This window comes from Syzygium oleosum, unplaced genomic scaffold (assembly GCF_021117445.2).
Source record: "Syzygium oleosum isolate NSW1041296 unplaced genomic scaffold, Sole_v2.1 Sole_v2.18, whole genome shotgun sequence".
NCBI classification, from domain to species: Eukaryota; Viridiplantae; Streptophyta; class Magnoliopsida; order Myrtales; family Myrtaceae; genus Syzygium; species Syzygium oleosum.
The window spans coordinates 3,186,561-3,207,999 of NW_026607502.1; the positions used below are offsets into that span (position 1 = coordinate 3,186,561).

Consider the following 21,439-nt stretch of genomic DNA (forward strand, 5'->3'; position numbering starts at 1 on the left):
CTAAATCATTAATTATGATAGTCTCGTCGTAAGGTTCACATGATCAATTATCTATCGGTTTTTATCAACATAAGTCCATAGATCATCAAACATCTTTTCGAAAAGGTGGCCAAAGGAGACAAATTGCACATGAAAGGCAGGGCCATAGTCTTCAGTGTTTTATTTTTTTTTTGATAATCGAGGTGTCCGCGCGGCTGGCGAGCTAGGGCTTAAACCAGCGGTGATGCCCGACCAGTCCTCGAGGGGGGCTAGCGCAGCATCCCACCCCCACGACCCCCCCACTTAAATCACCGATGGGCGAGTTTTGAACCCAGGACCTCTCGTGAAAGGAACTGAGCGCAAACCAACGCGGCCATCGATGGGTGGGTAGTCTTCAGTGTTTTATTGCACTACCCTAAAGTAAAAAAAAGAATAGCTCCCCACAAACCAGCCCAATAAATTCAAGAAATCTATCAGGTGATCTTTTTCATCTGCTTAGGGTTGAACGAAAAAAGGGAGCTTTGTGTCCTAGCAGATTAAATTCTTTGGTAAGTAACAAATTGCATGAAAAATGGGTAAAAGTAAGGGAGTTTACCAAGATGTTAAATTTACCAATTCTTTTTATAAATTGTAAAGGAAAAATTGTCCAAAAAGTCATAAACCTATTGTACAGCGACCAATTCAGTCCTAAACCTTTCAATTTTGCCAATTCAGTCCTAAACCTTTTAAAAAGTTACCAATTCAGTCATAAACCTTTCAATCGTGCCAATTTAATCCTAAACCTATTAACTATTTATCAATTTAGTCATAAACCTTTTAATGAATTGCTAATTTTGTCATTCCGACTAATTTTGTCCGGAAATCGCTGACGTGGTGGTCCAGTCGGCGCTGGTCGTCCTACGTGGCGCTGACATGAATAACTTTATATATTTTTTTTTAAAAAATAGAATCTTTTATTGATTTTTATTGATTATTTTTTTTTATTCTTTTCTTTTCTTTTTTATTTTTCCTTTCTTCTTCGTTGAGCCAACAAGTCGCCGACCGAGGGCTGGCGGAGGTGGCCGGCCACTGGGCGAGGGCCGGCGACCCCCGTCGGCTCGTGGACGAGAGCGTCGCGACCCTTGCCCAGGCCCTTGCGAGCGCCAGATCTGGCGAAGGTGTCACGGCCCTCGCCCAGGCCGTCGCCGGATTTGGTGAGGGCTCGCGAGTCCTTGCTACTACTAGCAAAAGCGTCGCGAGCCGTCGCCCGCCCTCGTTGTGGCCGGCGAGGGCGGGCAAGGGCAGCGATGCCCTCGCCCACGGCCGGCGAGGGCTTCGCGACCCTCGCCCCCGGGCCGATGGGGGTTGCCGGCTCAACGAAGAAGAAGAAAGGAAAAAAAAAAAGAAGAAAGAAATAAAAGAAAAGAAAAGAATAACTGTAAAATAATCAATAAAAATCAATAAAAAAATTTGAAATTTTCTTTTAAAAATAGAAAATTATCCACGTCAGCGTCACGTAGGACGGTCGACACCGACTGGATTACCACGTCAGTGATTTCCGGCCAAAATTAGCCGAAAGGACTAAATTGGTAATTCGTTACAAGGTTTAGGACTAAATTGACACGATTGAAAGATTTAAGACTGAATTGGCAACTTTTTAAAGGATTTAGGACTGAATTGGCAACATTGAAAGATTTAGGACTAAATTTGCCGCCGTACAATAGGTTTAGGACTTTTTGGACAATTTTCCCAATTGTAAATCATAATCAGACTGATTATCGACTAATTTTGCGTTACTAACTTTTATTTGAGTTAGTTATCAACATTTATCGAGAGATTTTTACATTAATAACTTCTCCTATCTCCAACAAGAAAAATATCTTATCTTTCACCAACTTTTCTTTACCTTTCTTACCAACTTATTAAATTCACTAACTATTATAGGGCATAATAAACTTTTCTCTAATCAAGTTTCTAACTAATTTTAGGTTACCACAGCTCATTTGAATTACTTATCAACGTTTATTTTTTTTAATTTACCAACTTTTTTAATCCTCTATGACCTTTGATTTATCTTGTTTACCAACACATTAATTTACTAGCTCTCTTCTACGTTACCATCCTTAATTAAGTGATTACCAACAATTCTCCTATATAGTTATTCACTAGCCTTGCATTACCAATTTTTATTTGAGTTAGTTAACAACATTTATTTAATTTTTAAACTTATCAACTTCTCTTATCTCTGAAATGAAAACTTCCATAATCTTTTGTCGACTTTTATTTGCCTTCTCGTTCTTACCAACACCATAAATTTATTGACTTTTAATGAATTTACCAATCTTTATTTGAGTGACTTAGCAACTTTTTAAATTACCAATACTTAATTTGAATTATTTACATTAAATTTATCTGAATTCTTTTAGCTTAGAATTTTTTTATCATTTACCAACTTTATTTGTCTTACTTACCGACCCATTAAATTTACAGCTCTTTTTAGAAATTATTAATCTTAATTAGAGTGATTACCTCCCGCTGATTAAGTTACCATGCACTACTAACTCTAATTTGAGTTAATTACCAACGTTTGTTTGGTTTTTTTCTTAAAGTTTACGCATTTCTCTAGTCTTTGGCAAAAAATAAGCTACTCTAATCTATTACTAAATTTTATTTACCTTTCTCACTAAGCCTTATATTTACCAACTATCATATAAAATTACAAAGATTTATTTGAGGGACTCATCGACTTTTCTCTAATTAAGTTACGTGCCAATCTTAATTTACCAACTTTGATTTAAGTTATGTATCAATATTTATACAAATTTTCTCTAAATGTACCCACTACTCTCATCATCTTCCAACTTTTATTTGACTTGCTTACCAACCCGCTAAATTTACCAACTTTTTAGTAATTATCAATCTTAATTAGAAAAATTTACCACTTTTCACCAATACCAATTAGTTTTTCATTATTGACTCTTATTTGAGTTAGTTACCAACATTTATTTGGTTTTTCCTAAATTACCAACTTCTCTTATTTCTATTAAAAAAAACCATCTTTTATCTTTTACGAACTTTTATTTTACATTTCCTATTCATGCTCAAAATTTACCAATTATTATATGAAACTACAGACCTTTATTTAAAGACTTATCATCTTTTTTTAATTAAGTTACCAACTAATTTTGGATGTTTCTTTAAACAACAACTTTTCTTATCTTTAACCAACGTTTATATGTCTTTCTTAGGAATGTCTTAACTATACCAACTATTATAAGGAATTACCAACTTTTATTGAAGTGGCTTACAAACTTTTTACTCGATGAATTCACCAACTAGTTGTGGATGGTGGCTCTCGTTTGAGTTATCTACTGAGGCTTATTCGATTTTTTTGTTTAATAATTTACTTATGTCTTACCAAGTTTTTATGCCTTCCTAATCAACGCCACCTTAAAATTACGAACTCCTGTATGAACTTACCATCATTTATTTGTTTAAAACCTATCAGCTTTTCTCCATGTAGGTTACCAATTAGTTTTGGTTTACCAATTTTAACGTTCTTTTTTGTAATCTAATAAATTGAAATTATTAGTAATCTACCCACAGTACTACGTTATTACTATGTCTCTTACTTGGACACAACTACTGTGGTTATAATCTCATCTAAGATTAACTTCAACATGAAAGCAAGTTACAATAAAACTCGGTGACTTGTTTACAAAAGCTTAATATTTGCAACAATCAATTGGAATTAAAGGTGATTAGGGAGGGGAAAGGCTGGGCCGGGCCTTGAGGTCGGGCCTAAAAATTTTGCCCAAGCCTGCCCATCATAAAATTTTGCGGTATACAAATCTTTGGGGAGGGCTGGGTTTTTTCACTAGATTTTCTTGCCCAAGCCCCCCTAAAAAGTCTCATGGCCCTTTTTGGTCGGGTCAGGCTTGGGCAAGTCCGTGATTCGCCAAACCCACGATCATGTATTGGTTACTAAATCGCTTCACTTTGCTAACCTAAAACTAGTTGGATCCTTCAAACAACAAATTTTGGTAAGTCATCCAAATTAAAATCGGTAACCTGTTGTGGGTATATAAGTTTGTAAGTCATGATAAAAAAACATGTGACCAGTTTTAATTCGGTCAAAGTTGGTTCATGACTCAAATATTGATTGATAATTTCAAGAGAAGTCAATGAAAGTATATTCTAAATGTCAAAAAGAGAAAATCATTTTCCCCATTTTTGTTGGTGTTTTTTCTATTGACGGAAAATTTTTTCCTTCACTCAGTTAGTATCCATGAACCAAACGCTGAAAAATCCGGATGGAAGTTGTTTTCCACGAAATGAACGGAGCATTAAATTATCAAACCGCCTAACTTCATTATGAAAATCAATTTCAAAACATTCGTGCCTTTCTGTGCTTTTGAACAAAATTAGTTTTCTTGGTCAGCTTCTGAAATACAACCTTTTTTGGGTAAATTTCACAGCAGCCCCAACACGGCGAAGGAAAGTCAGATGAAAGCGGTGCCAATGGAAGGGAAAAGGTCCATTAATCTACCCTGCGGAAAGTGGAGGCGGCATGCGACACCGGCGGCGATGGAGGCACAAAATGGCCAGCGGCAGTAGAACAGAGGAGGAGGAGAGATGAGAATTATGTTATGATATTTGTTTTGGATTGGGTCTTAGATTGAAACGGAGAGAAAATCCGCCGACGTATTAGACGATAACGGAAAAAGTATATAATAAACTGACAAAATGGATAGAATGATACATAAAAGAATAAGAAGATTTTAATTTTTTTCCAAATCTGAAGATTTTATAAAAGAAAATTAAGAATATAAAAATGATATATAATAACTTTTTGCCTTGTTGTTAGTATTTTTTTATCAATTTTTTTCGTAAATGAAATGTTAACTAACCAACACGAAATTAGTTTCTCCAAAATTCAATGACATACACTATTATTAATTAGTTGGGGCAGTCATTGAAATGTCTATTCTAAATCCAAAATAGGAATTGGTAACAGCTCATGTCGATGGAACTTCACGGCTCAAAGCACATGATTTTTCAAACATGGAGAGCTTATGGCATTCCTATTATTAGAAATAATTAGGATATTTCACTCGATTGTTCATAACATCTCTCAAGATCATGCATTAATCTCCTTTTGACCGTGCATATTCTTGATTGATCCGAATTGATATATCTACCTTAGATAGTCATTAATAAAGCCTATAAGTAGACTCGTACCCATAGAGAAATATACAGAAATTACCGAAAAAACAAAAACATCAGGATATACAGAAATATCCTAATTATCTCTAACATCTATTGTTCTTCGTTATCTTGTCTCAAGCCATTCCTCTCACTGCTTTGGCGTCTTCTGAAGGAATCTCGCTCATTTTACAGACTTTAGATGACAGACGACGTATTCCTATTGGCTTCCTGTGTCCAACTCACCAAAAGTGATAGAGATTCATTACTAGCGCCAGCAAAGTCATGTACTACCAACCCTTGCAACTAGGGGGTAAGGCCACTGAAAATCCTAAAACTTGCATAACAAATGCAATGGGGGCAAAGCAAGTCTTTCGATTTGTAATGAGGGAACAATAATTTTACAAAAGTTCGATTAAGACCCATGAGTTCAGGCAATGAGCGGGCACAATCTCTAAGTAGCAATTGATTTCAGATACTAAACCATCTAAGAACCTTACTTATTCCTGGAGATCAAATGGAAGTTTAAACATGAAGAGTTAATACTGAGGTACACATGAAATTATATGAAACAGATAATTATTCGAAATCAAATTTCGAAGTATGATTTATAAGTCAAACTGATTATTGAAAAATATACCGAAAGTAGGAATTCATCCTACATTTGGGAGCAATGCAGCAGAAGCTGAATATTGTACCGAAGAGGTAGTAAATGTGGACATTTCAGTGCCGCTGGTTGAGGTGGCATGGATTGAAACCGACGATGATGTAGCGAATGCGGATAGAGGCACCAGGTGTGCAAGGACCGGAAATTCCGATGGAAGAACAGGTAGCGGATTGATGAAGTTAAGAACGTTTAATGCTTCCCTCATGGAAGGACGGGCGGTATGATCTGGATGAGCACACCACAACCCTACAACCAGCAAGCACTCCAGTTGCTTTTTATCATAATTGGTACCAAGTTTCGAGTCTACTGCGTCAAGTAGCCTCCCAGTCCCATACAGCTCCCAAACCCAGTTCACCAGTCGAACTTGACCTTCCTCAGCCCTTGGCTCAATAGCTTTTCTTCCACAAGCTATTTCTGATAAGACGACTCCGAAACTATAGACATCTGATTTCTTACTCGCCTTACTATTGTAAACATATTCAGGAGCCAAATAGCCCATGGTTCCGGCCAACACCGTCGTTTGTAACTCTTTGTCATGATCAACAAGCCTAGCCAGACCAAAATCCCCTAATTTAGCATTGAAATTGTAATCGAGCATGATATTGCTAGACTTTATATCCCGGTGCACGACACATTGTTCCCATTCTTCATGGAGGTAAAGCAATGCCGAGGCTATGCCTTGTGCGATTTTGTACCGCATCTCCCACGGCAAGAAGGTATGTTCTTTGAATAGATGACAATCAAGGCTACTATTAGGCATGAACACATAGACAAGGAGGAGTTCCTTTTTCTCATGACACCACCCAATGAGTTGGACCAAGTTTTTGTGCCTGAGCCGGCTTATGGTCTTCACTTCGGTAGCGAACTCCTTTATCCCTTGATTTGACCCTGGGTTAATATTTTTGATCGCGACATTAGCATTCGTGCTGGTCAAGTAACCTTTATACACTCTCCCAAAGCCCCCTTCTCCAAGCAATCGTTCGATTGCGAAGTTATCGGTCGCTGCAACCAAATCTTTGTAGGAGAATTTCTTGGGCCCCGACACTTGCTTGAATTCTTCTTCAATCGCTGGATCATCTTCTCCCCTCATGGAACGGTGACGAAACCAAATAAAGGCTAGTACGAGAATGAGCAAAATGAAAGAAACTATACCTAAGATAGACCATAGCCACGACTTGCTCTTTTTTCCGGCCATCAGGCCCATCACTTGCAAATTAGAGCTGAATACCCATGCCTTAAGAGTGTGTAACTCGAAATCCCTACCCGTGGCAGCCGAGAAACCCAGAGTCACCCACTCGGGCAAATACTCTGTCAGGTTAACTATGCTATAGATAGCGGAGGAATTTATGTCAGTACCCGTGGCATCGGCGTCTATCATGAGAACACTCAAGTTCTGTGTGCTAGAATTGTATGTTATCGTGGCGTTGATCCACCCACCGCTCATGATTTTATCTTTGAACCAATCGACGCAGCTATATGCCGTGGAATTGAGATTATTCAAGTCTATACCGATATGTGCAACTTGTGAACAGTTCGGGTCCCATGACGTTCTATCATTGTTGAAGAAAGTGTCGAACTTGACGGCTACAAACCATGCGGAAGAGTTGGAAGGGTCGCGGTCTCGATCTATAAGAGCCAGGCAGCCTCCCAACGAGTTGGCCGAGAGTTGAGACCCTACGGGGACAAGAAAGAAGGCCAATCCGTCGGCAAAGTTTGACTTTCCTAGCGAATTGATGACGAAGGTGAAATGGGTGATGAAATCCACCACGTTCCCAGTTGCCTTATCCCAAAGGTGCATCGGCTCGTGGTACATGGCCCAACCCCCGCTCCCATCGAGGTGCTGGTCTAGATTGGCCCTGGTAAGTTGGATGAAGTCAGTCGAAACCGACGCATCGCCTTAGAATTGAATGCTACTACCTTCGAAAGTCTGGAAGCTGAAATCGATGCCCTGAGACGACGCCGAAGCTGTGAAGGCATTGGCTAGAGAGAGAACCAAGACTAAGAGGGATTGAAGCCCTCTGATCTTGAAACATATGATATCTGAGCCGTGAAGTTCCATTCCGGTTGAGCTTTCTAGATCGCTTTTGCAATCAGGAATAGCACAGCTTGTTGGGGCTTTGACATTGTTCCAATGACTTTTGGTTGCTGAAGAACTTGCGAGCAACCTCGTAACGGGTTAATATAAACAAAAATAACAAGAGTCCTTACGGTGTATAAAAGGAAAAAGAAATATGGTAAGAATTGATATAACCCAAAGGGATGGTGTTAAGAAATGTCGAGGGGGCACTTCATAATAAATTAGTTAGTGATTAATCTTCCCAGCAACGCTGACGATGACAGCTTCCACCATTTTTGTTCTCTCTACCTCTCTGTCTCTGTCTGTTCCAAGGCTAGATGAAGCCTAACACAAGATTAAGCCTAAATCAATATCAAGTTTCCGAAATCGATGTTTGAACTTGTCCTTGGATTGCCAACCAATTGAAGTTTCTCTTCGTCTTTTGCACTTGTTCGAATGCGGCGAACTTAAATAGAATGAATTCTTTGCCGCACTCGCTGTCTTGTCTTCTAAGAGAAAGAGAAGACTTCAACTCTTAAACAAGCTCGACATTGTAACAACCATCGCAAATTCAAGCGAATTTCGAAAACGAGACGCTTCAAACATACATATAATGGCTTCTACTTGTAATTTCTTCTACGATGGAAATATGTAACACATTTTTTTAAAACTTTTAAACTTGCTTTCATAATCCAACCTCTATTTTCTCTAGCCTCTCCTAATTAACTATAAATCAATTTTGTAAATTAGTTATAAAAAGTCTAGCACTGCTCTAATAGCAAACCGAGTCATTGGTTATGCCGTGTGTTAAACGACGACTGCGAACTTTGGAATGTCGGATCGATAATTGCTTGTTATAGTAATATAGTATGATGCTAAGAAAAACAACAGAGACTTCAATATTAGGCTTTTGTGATTCTGTCAAAAACAACTGCCATTGCAAGAGTCAAAACATGTCCCATGTTTCACTTTAAATATATTTTTATTGACGTAACCGCAATTGTTAAAATATGTTTATTTCGAGCTAAGCCTATAATCGGGTGTACAGACGTCAACGCAAGTGTAAGGAGGGACTTGTAAGATTATTATTAGGGAATAGATTGAACGAATTAAATACCAACCGATCATTCTGCCATATTGCTTTGTCGTATAAACAGGTTTTTCTTCCCCCATTTCTTTAATACATGCAGTTCATTAAGAGCTGAACACGTATACAGCTCTAAAGCATAACCATTCAAAGTCATAATTTTTACGATTCTCCTTATGTAGATTTCAAGTTTTTAAGCGAAGATCAATTCTCAGCTGCTTTCCTTTTGATAGATAGTTGCCTTAAATTCCCTCCAGTAATTTGCGCAAGTGTTGTCGTGGTTTGTTTTTCTCTTTGACCGATGATGAAACCAAAGCGAAGCCCGACAACGCAAATGAACCTAAACCCGAGAGACACCATAGCCCAGACTTTGCTCTTCTTTCCTCTAACCTTGTAACTAGGATTTGTGACTGTTGGCAAAGAAACTTGCAGGTTAGAGAAAATTTCCAAGTATGGAGAGTATGGAGCTCGAAATCCAACCCAGTTATGGCTGAGAAACCAAAGGTTACCCACTCCGGAAACTAGCTTCTCGAGTCAACGAAGTAAGAGAGAGTGAAAGCGTGTCTTTTGGGACTGGAGCGCCGAGGCCCATCATGAGGACACTTAGTTTTCGCTTGCTCAAGTCGTATATTATCGACCCATACATGTGTCCACCACTCCTGATTTCGTCCTTCAACCAATTTGCACACAAATAACTCGCAGATGAGATGTTTTTCAATTCTAAACCGACATGTCTGCATCGCAGATCCCAAAAGGTTAGTAGAAGAAAGTATCAAATTCCACAGCAACAAATGCGATAAAAGAGTTGAAAGGGTCTCGGTTCGCCCTCATGAGAACCAAATAGCCTCTCGATGAAGGATTTTTTGGTGACCATTTTATTTGTGTATTATTTTTTTGTCAGAATTTATATGTCATTTTACTAGCAGTAGTATCCAATTTAGTGGCAACTCGACGTTTAGCCAAAAAAATAGGATAGAAAAAAGTATACCAAAACAAAACATAAAATCCAAAGGGTCCCATTTTATTTTAAAAGAGCTCCTGCATTTAGATAGAAAGAGAAAAAGTAGTGATGCTCTTTTTCGTATCTAAGTAGGATAAAAAGAAAAGGTATACCTTAAAATCATCTCATCAAAATTGTCATGAACTTGGCATTTAAACATATCACGACAGTATCTATTAATAGGTTATGTTGTAAAAGAACACATCCTGATAGTGATTTTTCTATTGCTCGAGACTTACCTAATTGAGATATCTTCTCTACCTATTTGGACATTTCGGCGCAGTCGGTCGAGGTGGCATGGGATGAAACAAACAATGCTGTAGCGAATGTGGATAGAGGCGCCGGGTATGTAGGGACACGCAATTTCGCTGGAAGAATAGGTGGCGGAGCGTTAAAGTTAAGAACATTTAACGCTTCTTTCATGGAAGGACGAGCAGTGCGGTCCAAATGAGTGCACCACAATCCTACAACCATTAAGCAATCCAGTTGCTTTTCATTGAAATCGGTAAGCTTCGAGTCTGTCGCATCAAGTAGCCTCCCAGTCCCGTACAGCTCCCAAACCCAGTCCACTAGTTGGACCTGGTCTTCCTCGGCCATTGGCTCGAGGACTTTTCTTCCGCAAGCTATTTCTAATAGGACGACTCCGAAGCTATAGACATCTGATTCCTTACTTGCCTTGCCATTGTAAAAGCATTCAGGAGCCAAATAGCCCCTAGTTCCGGCCAACACCGTCGTTTGTAACTCTTTGGCATGGTCAACTAGCCTAGCCAGACCAAAGTCCCCTAATTTAGCATTGAAATTGTAATCAAGCATAATATTGCTGGACTTTATATCCCGATGCACGACGCATTGTTCCCATTCTTCATGGAGGTAAAGCAATGCTGAGGCTATGCCTTGCGCAATTTTGTACCGCTTCTCCCACAGCAAGAAGGTTTGTTCTTTGAATAAATGATAATCGAGGCTGCCATTAGACATGAACTCATAGATAAGAAGGAGTTCCTTTTTCTCATGACACCACCCGATAAGTTGGACCAAGTTTCTATGCCGAAGCCGGCTTATGGTCTTTACTTCGGTAGCAAACTCCTTTATCCCTTGTCTTGACCCCGGGTTAATCTTCTTGATTGCGACATTAGCATTCATGCTGGTCAAGTAACCTTTGTACACTCTTCCAAAGCCCCCTTCCCCTAGCAACTGATTGATTGCGAAGTTATTGGTGGCTGCGACCAATTCCATGTAGGAGAATTTCTTGGGCCCCAACACTTGCTCGAATTCTTTTTCAATCGCTGTATCATCTTCTTCTCCACTCGTGTAAGTTCTCTTTCTATTGGAACGGTGATGAAACCAAATAAAGGCTAGAACAAGAGTGCACAAAATGAAAGAACCTGAACCTAAGACAAACCATAGCCACAACTCACTTTTTTTTCCAGCCATCACTTGCACATTAGAGCTGAGTTCCCATGCCTTAAGAGTGTGCAACTCGAAATACGAACCTGTGGCAGCCGAGAAACCGAAAGTCACCCACTCCGGCAAATACTTTGTCATGTCGACTATATCATAGATAGCGGAGGAATTTATGTCAGTACCCATGGCATCGCCATCTAACATGAGAACACTCAAATTCTGTGTACTAGAATTGTACCTTATCGTAGCATTGATCCACCCACCACTCATGATTTTATCCTTGAACCAATCGACACAGCTATATGCCGTGGAATTGAGATTATTCAGGTCTATACCAACATGTGCAACTTGTGAACAATTCGGGTCCACGGCAACAGTGCTATTGGTGTTGTGGTAAGTGTCGAACTCGACGGCTACAAACCATGTGGAAGAGTTGGAAGGGTCGCGGCCTGGATCTACAATAGCCAGGGCGCCTCCCAACGAGTGGACCGGGAGTTGAGACCCCTCGGGGACAAGAAAGAAGGCCAGTCCGTCGGCAAAGTCTGACTCTCTTAGCGAATTGATGACGAAGGTGAAATGGGTGGTGAAATCCGCTACGTTCCCGGTTTCCTTATCCCAAAGATGCATCGGCTCACGGTACGTGGCCCACCCCCCACTCCCAACGAGGTTCTGGTCTTGATTGGCCCTGGTAAGTTGGATGAAGTCAGTCGAAACCGACGCATCGCCTTGGAATTGAATGCTATCACCGTCGAAAGTCTGGAAGTTGAAATGGATGCCCTGAGACGTCGCCAAAGCCGTGAAGGCATTGGCTAGAGAGAGAACCAAGACTAAGAGGGATTGAAGCCCTATGATCTTGAAACTTACGATTTCTGAGCTGTGAAGTTCCATTCTGGTTGAGCTCTCTAGATTGCTTTTGAAATCTAGCACAGCTTCTTGGTGCTTTGACATTGTTCCAATGACTTTTGGTTGCTGAAGAACTTGCGAGCAACCGCGGAACGGTTTAATGTAAACGAAAATAACAAGAGTCCACACGGTTTATAAACGGAAAAAGAACCATGGCAGGAATTGATATAACCTAAGGGGATGGTGTTAAGAAATGTCGAGGGCCCACTTCATAATAAATTAGTTAATAATTAATCTTCCCAGCAATTTCCGCCTTTTTTGTTCTCTCTAGCTCTCTTTCTCCGCCTGTTCCAAGGCTAGATTAAAGCCTTAATCAAGTTTGAACTTGTTCTTCGATTGCCAACCGATTGAAGTTCTCTTCGTCTTTTTGCACTTGTTCCAATGTGGCAAACTTAAATTGAATGAATTCTTTGCTGCATGCACTGTCTTATCTTCCGACGTGAGAATCGCTCATCCGGACCATGCTCACCCCTAATTTCTATTGTGTTCTACAATTCTATAATATAACCATATAAAGTCATAATTTTTATGATTAGTTATAACACAAGCTGGTAATTTACGTTCTCCTTATTATGTAAATTCAAGTACCTAAGCGAATATGAATCCTTAGCTGCTTTCCTTTTAATAGATTGTTGCCTTGAATTCCTTTCAGTAAATTTGTACAAGTGTTGTCGTAGTTTGTTTTCTCTTAGGCCGATGATGAAACCAAAGTGAAGCCCGACAACCCAAATGAACCTAAATCCGAGAGAGAACATAGCCCAGACTTGCTCTTCTTTCCTCTAACATTGTAACTAGCATTGGGACTGTTGGCAAAGAAACTTGCAAGTTAAGAGAAATTCCCAAGCATGGAGAGTATGGAGCTCGAAATCCAACCCGGTCATGGCTGAGAAACCGAAGGTTACCCACTTCAGAAACTAGCTTCTCGAGTCAACCGAGCAAGAGAGAGTGGAAGCGTGTCTTTCCGGACCGGTGCGCTAAGGTTCATCATGAGGACACTCAGATTTGGCGTGCTCCAGCTGTATGTCACATAGATGCGTCCACCACTCCTGATTTCGTCCTTGAACCAATCAGCACACAAATAACTCACAGATGAGCTGTTATTCAAGTCTAAGCCAACTTGTCCGCATTGCATATCCCAAAAAGTTAGTAGACTTGTCATAGAAAGTATCAAATTCCACAGCAACAAATACAATCAAAGAGTTATGTTAAATAATATCTCGAGTTTAATCCTGAATAGGAAATTATCCTAATTCAAGTAGGTTTTCTATTTTGAATAGGTTTCCTAATTGAATAGTTTCCTAGTTGGAAAAGATTTCCTAATTGGAGAAGGTTTCCTAAAGAGAGGTTTATCCAATTTTTGCTTATAAATAAGAAGGGAATGTTATTTGTGAAAATTATCAAAGAAAAGCTTCTGCTAGTGAATTACACCCTAAAGAGATATTTATCCAATTTTTGCCTATAAATAAGAAGGGAATGTTATTTGTGAAAATTATCAAAGAAAAGCTTCTGCTAGTGAATTACACCCTGAAGATATCCGAATGTGTTTGAGTGATTAAATCTTGTAGTAAGATTTGTGTAATTTCTTCACGAGATAATGAGATTATTTCATAAGGAATTGTGGGCTAAACACTACGTGAGTTATTGGGTGTAATTGGGGTTTGGGAACACCGAGAGTGTTTGAGTGACTGTTGTAATCTCCTTTGTATCGTTTGATCTATAATAGAATTTCGTGCTGCTCTCTCCGTAGACGTAGGTCACTATAACCGAACCACGTATATCAAGTATCCAATTTATTTTCTTTATTATGTCAAATTCATTGTTCGATCGTTTGGCTTCTGCAACAAATTACAAGGGTCTCAGTTCGCCCTCAAGAGAGCCAAATAGCCTCTCGACGAGTTGTCCGGGACTAGAAATCCGTTCGGAGTGAGGAAAAAGGCCAACCTGTCGGCACATTCTTCAAACTCTTCAGAATCAATAACAAGGTGAATTGGGTGGTGAAATCGGCCACATTTCCATCGTTTCATCCCAGCGTTGCAAGGGCTTGTGGTGAGCGGCTTGGCCGGCGCTGGTAGTGAATTTCTATCGCTTTTGGTGAGTTGGACGCAGGAAGTGGATAAGGATGCGTCGCCTCCGAGATGGACTCTTTTGTCGAGAGTCCAAGAGCAAGATTCTTTCAGAAGATGCCGAAGCAATGAGAGAAATGTTCGGAGACAAGACAACCGAAAATTAAAGGAATGCCATAAGCTCTCCATGTTCGAAAATCATGTGCTTCGAGCTGTGAAGTTCCATCGTCACGAGGAGTTTAGGAATTCTTCATTTCAAAGATTACCCAACTGCTGCCGGAGCATCAAATTCGTTGGAACAATTCTCAAGCCCCACTACGAATTCATCTGTTGATCCCGCTCAAACATTACTCATGCAAGCAAAAACAAATTTCCGCCACGGCGTGATACAATTAATCCAAGTTTGAAGATGTCAATTGTACGTGCTAGTTGTCGACTCACAAGACTATTGTCGATTTCATGGTTGTCGATCGACTTCCAAGAGTCATTCTCTTTTGTTTAGCAGAATCCCTCTATAAAAAGAGGTGCAATCTCATTTCTATGCAAACCAAACTTGAATTTGAATCTACCTAAGATTTTCCTTAAGGGAGCGAATTTCTTATTTCGGTTCTTAATCCAAATTTCTTATTTCGGTTCTTAACCCAAAAGTCCTTTATCATTGCTTAGTGGTTTTCCTTTAGGTATTGACACTGAACTTTTTTCGATCATGAAGTCCTTTATCCTTGGTTGATGGTGTTCCTTTAATCCTCAGTGGAGAACTTCATCCATCCTGCTCTTTATCATTGGCCGGTGGCGTGTCCGTTATGTTTTGGTGGTGATCATCTTCTATCAAAATTCCTATTGTTATTCAAAACACATCCCCATCACGCATCACCAACTAATAAATAATAGTCTGTTATTAAATTATGGAGAAACTTAAGAATCTTAAGAGGCATACCGAACCTTGACAGCTTTTTTGGAATTAGGATCGACGATGCTTAGAAGAAGATGATGGTTATTCATAGTCAATCAAGACTTTGAGCAAGTGAAGGGACCCAAGAAGTTTTCCTACAGCAAGTCGGTCGCGGCGAGCAATAGTTTTGCAGGTGCGCGGTTGGTCGGGGAAAGGGTATTTGGAAGAGTATATAAAGGCTACAAGAGCAGCACGAATCCTAACGTTGCTATCAAGAAGATTACTCCAGAAACTCAACAGGGGGACGAAGAAGTACGTGATGGAAGTGAACATCGGAAATTTTGTACAGCTCACTGGGTGGTATCATGAGAAAAAGGAAGTCCTTGTCTACCAGTTCGTGTCCTGTAGCTTAGACTCTCATCTATTCATGGAGAGATCAAGCTCTTTGAGATAGGAAAATAGGTACTGAATTGCACGAGGGATAGCCGCGGCATTGCTATACCTGCATGAAGAATGGGGACCGCGCTTTGTTCATACGGACATAAAGTCTCCAAACATCATGCCCGATTCAGGGTTTCGATGTGAAACTGGAGGACTTTGGCTTGACCAGGCTATCGCCAAAGGGTTGCAAACGATTACTAGCCGGAACATTTGGCAATGCGGCACCCGAATGCATTAAACTCTCAATTTTTTGATCAAAAAATGTGAGTTCTTATACTCGAATTGTGAAATGTATTTTCAGTTTATCATTACAAGAATTTTTTATCCGTTAGACGTTATATATCATGATCATCTCCTCCATCGATCATCTTCTTTGCTAGCCGCGATTGCTGTCTCTACGCTCTTTGTGGAATAGCGACCAGAAAAATAGTTCGACTTCTTAGATAGCTAGCCCATTTACATGTTAGTCCCTAATTTGGGCTCATTACTGGCCCATTAATATTTTATTTTAAGAGAGACATTTATGTAATTGTTAACTTTTCGTATCTTCAGAAAAGATTAGACTCCATAATATATATGTAGCTACCCTACTAACCAAAAACAAAAAACACCTTTTTATTATTTTACTTTTATAGTGATTTATTATGGCACGCTATTTTTTTATATTTAGGCTACATTTGTTTTGTGGAAAATGAATAATTTTAAAAATATTTTCCTAAAACTGATTGCTTGTATCACTTAAATTAATTAGTCAATGAAAAATATTTTCATTACCGACAACAATTTATATCTAAATATTTTCTTGAATGGTGAAAATATTTTTCCTTTATTCATTCGTTCATTCATTCTTGCAAGCGATGAAAGAGATCATTTTTAGAAAAACATTTTCAAAATCCTTCATTTTTCACAATACAAATAGAGCTTTAATAATAATGAAAGAATGACCATGATCAGCCGATTCTTATTAAGTCCATTAACAGTATACAAAATAATTTATACTTTTGACATGTAGATGAGCTCGGCTCACATAATCAACTCTAAATATAAATGTCACCCATTTAATAGAGCCTGATATCTTTAAAAATCCCAAACTTTTGGTCTAATCTCAATATGACCCTAAACTTTTTTTGTCCCATGAAAAACCCCAACTTTAGGGCTTGTCCCAATTCTACTGTACAGTCCTAATTCTACCCTAAAATTTTGCAGTCGTATAAATCTGTACCCATTAATCCTCTATCCAAGATTTCTCATTGAGCGCAACAATTGTTAATCGAGAGATGGCAAATTTCCAAGCACAAGGTGTTCGAGCATTAGGAGCTGAATGTCCCGAGCACGAGCTTTCCGACGACGAGGGATGGAACACTCTTGAGCACGGGAGATTAAAGACTGAGTGCAAAATTGAAGATCTCTGAGTGAGGTGGAAGTAAGACCCTAATAAGAGTAAGAGTAATTGAAGAAAGCCAACCATAATTGCTCTTGTTTTTACCCAAATTTCATATCCAAGAAGACGTTAATTGGGCTAATATAAAATTCAACTCCAAAGTACATCTTCTTGAATCTGAAATTTGGGGAAAAACATTAGTTTTGATTGGCATGCGAACGATCAATATAGGTGACTATTCAATGATTTGTGCACCTTTTCATGGATCCATGCTCATGATGCTAATTTAAATTAATGAGTATAAGCAGCAGCCCCCAAAAAAAAGTGAAGAAAAGAAGAAGATGAAAATAAGCAAATATCAGATAAAGATTGAAAACAAAAAGATACTAGCTATTACTTATTGGGGTCCACGGCAGATAAAAGAATATTTTCCACCGGTGACATTAACACTAATAGCTCGCAGAATTCATCGAATTTGAATGCTAACCTTGTAATTAATCCTAACTTAGGCTCCGTTTGTTTGGCGTAAAATAAATAATTTGAAAAATATTTTCCTAAAAAATGATTATTTGTATCACTCGAAATAATTAATTCCATGAAATATATTTTCGTTATCGACAAAATTTTATATTTAAATATTTTCGTGGATGATAAATATATTTTTCGTTCATTCACTTTTATAAGCGTTATAAGGGATCATTTTTAGGAAATTTATTTTCCAAATCATTCATTTTTTGCAAAATAAATGTATCCTTAATTTTCGCTTAGCGGTTGCTTACGAAAAGAATTATGCATAAATATAGTAGTTCTCAGCTCCTAGAGAGAGCAATTTAACCCTAAACCATGCCTCATTAAGGCTTAATCTTCTTTTTCACCTAGAAGCTTTTAGTAGGCGCACATTTGACAACCTCAAAAGTGGCTATTAACTTCGCGATCATCATGAAATTCACCGCTCGCACCGCCACTTCTGTGTCTTAAATTTTCCACAAATTGTCTCACAGTTTCAGTTATTCTCAACCACACTGGTCAAGTATTTTATTGCTCACATTCATGAGCCTTAGCTGGCTCAGGGGCATTCTTCACATTGCCACCAATTCTTCACGTGCATCAGGCGTCCTCGAGGTTGTAGTGTCGTTCGATCATAGCCACGTGCCATTCATGATCCAGATCGACTTCAAGTCTCGAGTTCGTTCAAGCATCGAAAGTGCATCTTAAGAGCGGAAAACGGCTAGAGCTAATGGAAGTAGATGTGGTCGATGCTCGATGTCTGGTATTATCATGAGACCGAGCAAATCTTTAACATTGCTACTTCATCAAGACATGTCAATGACGACTAATAAACGACGATTGTCGAGAAATGTTTTTTTTATCTCCTTAACAGGCATCTATCTTGGTTAGAAAGGGGGAGAGGTCAATTCGAATCTCGGATTGATGTACATGGATGACAAACAAAACTGTTGTCAAGGGAGACAATTAACCCATCTCTTTTTCTTCTTACCCCTTGTGGGAGCCTTCCACCGTGTGTCACGGTCGCGATATAATTAATCTATTATTTTCTATTGGATTGGTTCAACTTTTGGGTCTCGAGTCATTTATTTATGTGTCAAATCGGTCATGGACGAGAAGCCGCTTGATATAACTTCCTCACAATGACATTAATTGTGATAACGGATGTTGCGACTTTTATAAGGTGTTTGGCAAACACTTCACGGTTACAGCACCTTCAAAGTTACACCACCTTATAGTAAATTTAAAAAAACCGTCTCGCCCAATTTTAGAGGTGTTATAGCTTAACAATACATACTACCAAACACAAAAGTCACGGTACTTCATAACACTAGTACAATTTATATATGGTTATACCAAACGGGTTCGAAGCAGTCGCTCGTTCTAACGATGTTCCGAGGGTTTCGAGGATTCCAAACTAAATTTCTTTTTTTATGCTGGCCTAGACGATCCAAATAATTAAAATCATTAATGGATGAAAAGATTGGTTCAAATTGGACCCAACATTGGATCCTTGGGACAGGTTCTATTTGTACACAGTTTCCTGTCAATTTCTTCACTCCTCGAGCCAGGGAAAACGAAAAGAAAAAAGCAATTCAGATTGGCAGAGGATATACACGAAAGGCCAATCCGCCACCTGCCAAATCCACCCGACAGAATATTATGTGTGCGCTTTTCACGGTTGGCTCTTTGGTATCGACTCTGTTCTGAGTCTGACCTCTCAGCAAAGGGGAAGAAAATATTATTCCCTAATTCAGAAAGTTTGTAATTTCTTTCCCTCAAGTCGAATTGACCAACTTAGCAGCAGCAGTCTTGGAGAATCATATTGATCTAATTAAGATATTAGGGTTTATAGTCTTGTCTTAGTGTATAAATCTTTGATTCATGTCGATTAGATACAAGTATGTCGTTCTTGACGCGGGTTTACGTTCCAATATTCCCATGTCAGTCCGCGGTAGCGCATCTCAACATACATATCATCTAGGCAATGTTTAATCCGTGTATCAGAATATAAAATATATTAAGAATCGTGCTCATATTTCAAATTTTAGCAGAAATTTGAGTCACATCGATGATTATTCAGTTTGACTTACTAGTAGATTAAAAAAAAATTATTGGTGTAAGTTTAGTCTTGACCATGATTTGAAAAGGGTCCACCGAGATTCGATGAAGGGTTTTTTTGTGACCTTTTTATTTATATATTATTTTACTAGCAGTAAAATCCAATTAAGTGGTAACTGGATGTTTAGCTAAAAAAAGTTTGAAAAAAAGTATTACCAGAACAAAACACAAAACCCAAAGGGTCCCATTTTATTTTAATGAAGCTCCTGCATTTAGATAGAAAGAGAAAAAAAAAAAGTGATGCTTTTGAGAGCCCGTTTGGCAATGTGCCAAACAGTGAAAATTTCTGTTCTTTTGTTCCCAGAAATAGTTTGGGAACAGAAATGCGTTTGTAAACTTTTTGTTCCGAGCACATTTTGCAAAAATTTGTGCCGAGAAACAGTTTTGGAAGAGAAACAATAAGTAAAAAAAGTTGCTTCTTGTTTCTTAAGACAATTTTGAGAATCAGTTTTTTTCTTCTTTTTTTCTTTTCTTATTTTTGTGTTGTTCTTTCTGGGCAATGGGCTGCGGCGCGACCGGCCACAGCCCAGGGCCGGCGAGGGCAAGGGCTGGACCCTCGCCGCCTGGGCGAGGCGGCCTCACCCAGAGACGGCGAGGCTCGACTTCGTCGTGGGTCACGACGGCGAGGCTCGGCCTCGCCGAGATCCAGGCGAGGCCGACCTCGCCGTCTGCGGGCGAGGCCGCCTCGCCCGGGCGGCGGAGTTCGGCCTCGCTCCCGGCAGCGAGGGCGACCCTCGCCTCCGCCGGCGGCCGGCGAGGGCCGTGACGCCCTCGCCCCACGGCGTGCGGTCGCGGCGACCGGCCATGGCCAAAGAAGAAAATGGGTAGAAAGAAAAAAAAATTAAACAATTCAAAATATTATTAAAAAATTATTTGGGAACAGAAATTTTGTGTAGTTACCAAATGCATTTATGTTCTTTTCTACTCTAGGAATAGAAATTTTGGTCAGTTTATCAAACGCCTTCAAATACTCAGAAATTGTTTCCGGGCACAGAATAAAAAAAAAATCATTTCTGTTCAGAAATAGTTCCCGGGCACAGAATGGTATTCATGCGCATCCTGAGTCAACTTTCGAATCTAAAGTAAGTGAATAAGAAAAGGTATGCCTTAAAATCATCTCATCAAACTTATCATGAACTTGGCATTTAAACATATCGCGACGATATCTATCAATAGGTTACGTGGTAAAAGAACGCATCGCGATAATGATTTTTTATTGCTCGAGAATCATGCACCTATTTGAGATATATTTCTTTATCATGAAAAAGAAATGCTTGGCGTGTCTTTTCGTAAGGCGCGAAAGTAAATATAGGGTCGCCGTAAACATGAATTCATTAGAACTCGATGAAGTTTGAAACTTGCAGCTTACACATACATTTGCACCTGTGTTATTTGTTTGCTAAGAGCTAAGTCGATCTCGAGGATTTGTCAGAATACATGGTTTACTTAGAGGTTTTTCGGGATAATAGGAGACGTTATAACTTTCAAATTGACTATACTCATGTACGCACAAATCGATTTGTCCATAAATCGGTTTGCTTAGAAAGTTATTTTGTTATCGAATTCCTGAAACGCAATTATCGCACATGCCAATCGATAAAACTCTATAGTTTTCAATACATCGACCGTCGATTTGTCCTCGACGCACGCAAAATCAATGCTATAAAATCAAATACACTTAACAAACCATCTTCGAAACGCTCGTTAACAAAGAAATATACAATTTCCAAAGCACCTATAGAAAAAAAGGGTTAAAC

At 39.2% G+C, this 21,439-nt stretch overlaps 2 protein-coding genes and 1 pseudogene across 2 annotated transcripts in view; all 3 read right to left on the reverse strand.

Annotated features, from left to right (window-relative positions):
* The window catches only part of LOC115682050 (L-type lectin-domain containing receptor kinase IX.1-like), an 87,391-nt gene that overhangs the window by 29,061 nt on the left and 36,891 nt on the right, over positions 1 to 21,439 (reverse strand). The gene's annotated exons all lie outside the window — the stretch shown is intronic.
* LOC130134635 (L-type lectin-domain containing receptor kinase IX.1-like) lies at positions 5,817 to 7,889 on the reverse strand (annotated as a pseudogene).
* LOC130140387 (L-type lectin-domain containing receptor kinase IX.1-like) lies at positions 10,206 to 12,262 on the reverse strand. The gene has a single exon (XM_056319599.1). The coding sequence runs from the start codon at positions 12,260 to 12,262 to the stop codon at positions 10,235 to 10,237; it is 2,028 nt and encodes a 675-aa protein (XP_056175574.1). The 3' UTR covers positions 10,206 to 10,234.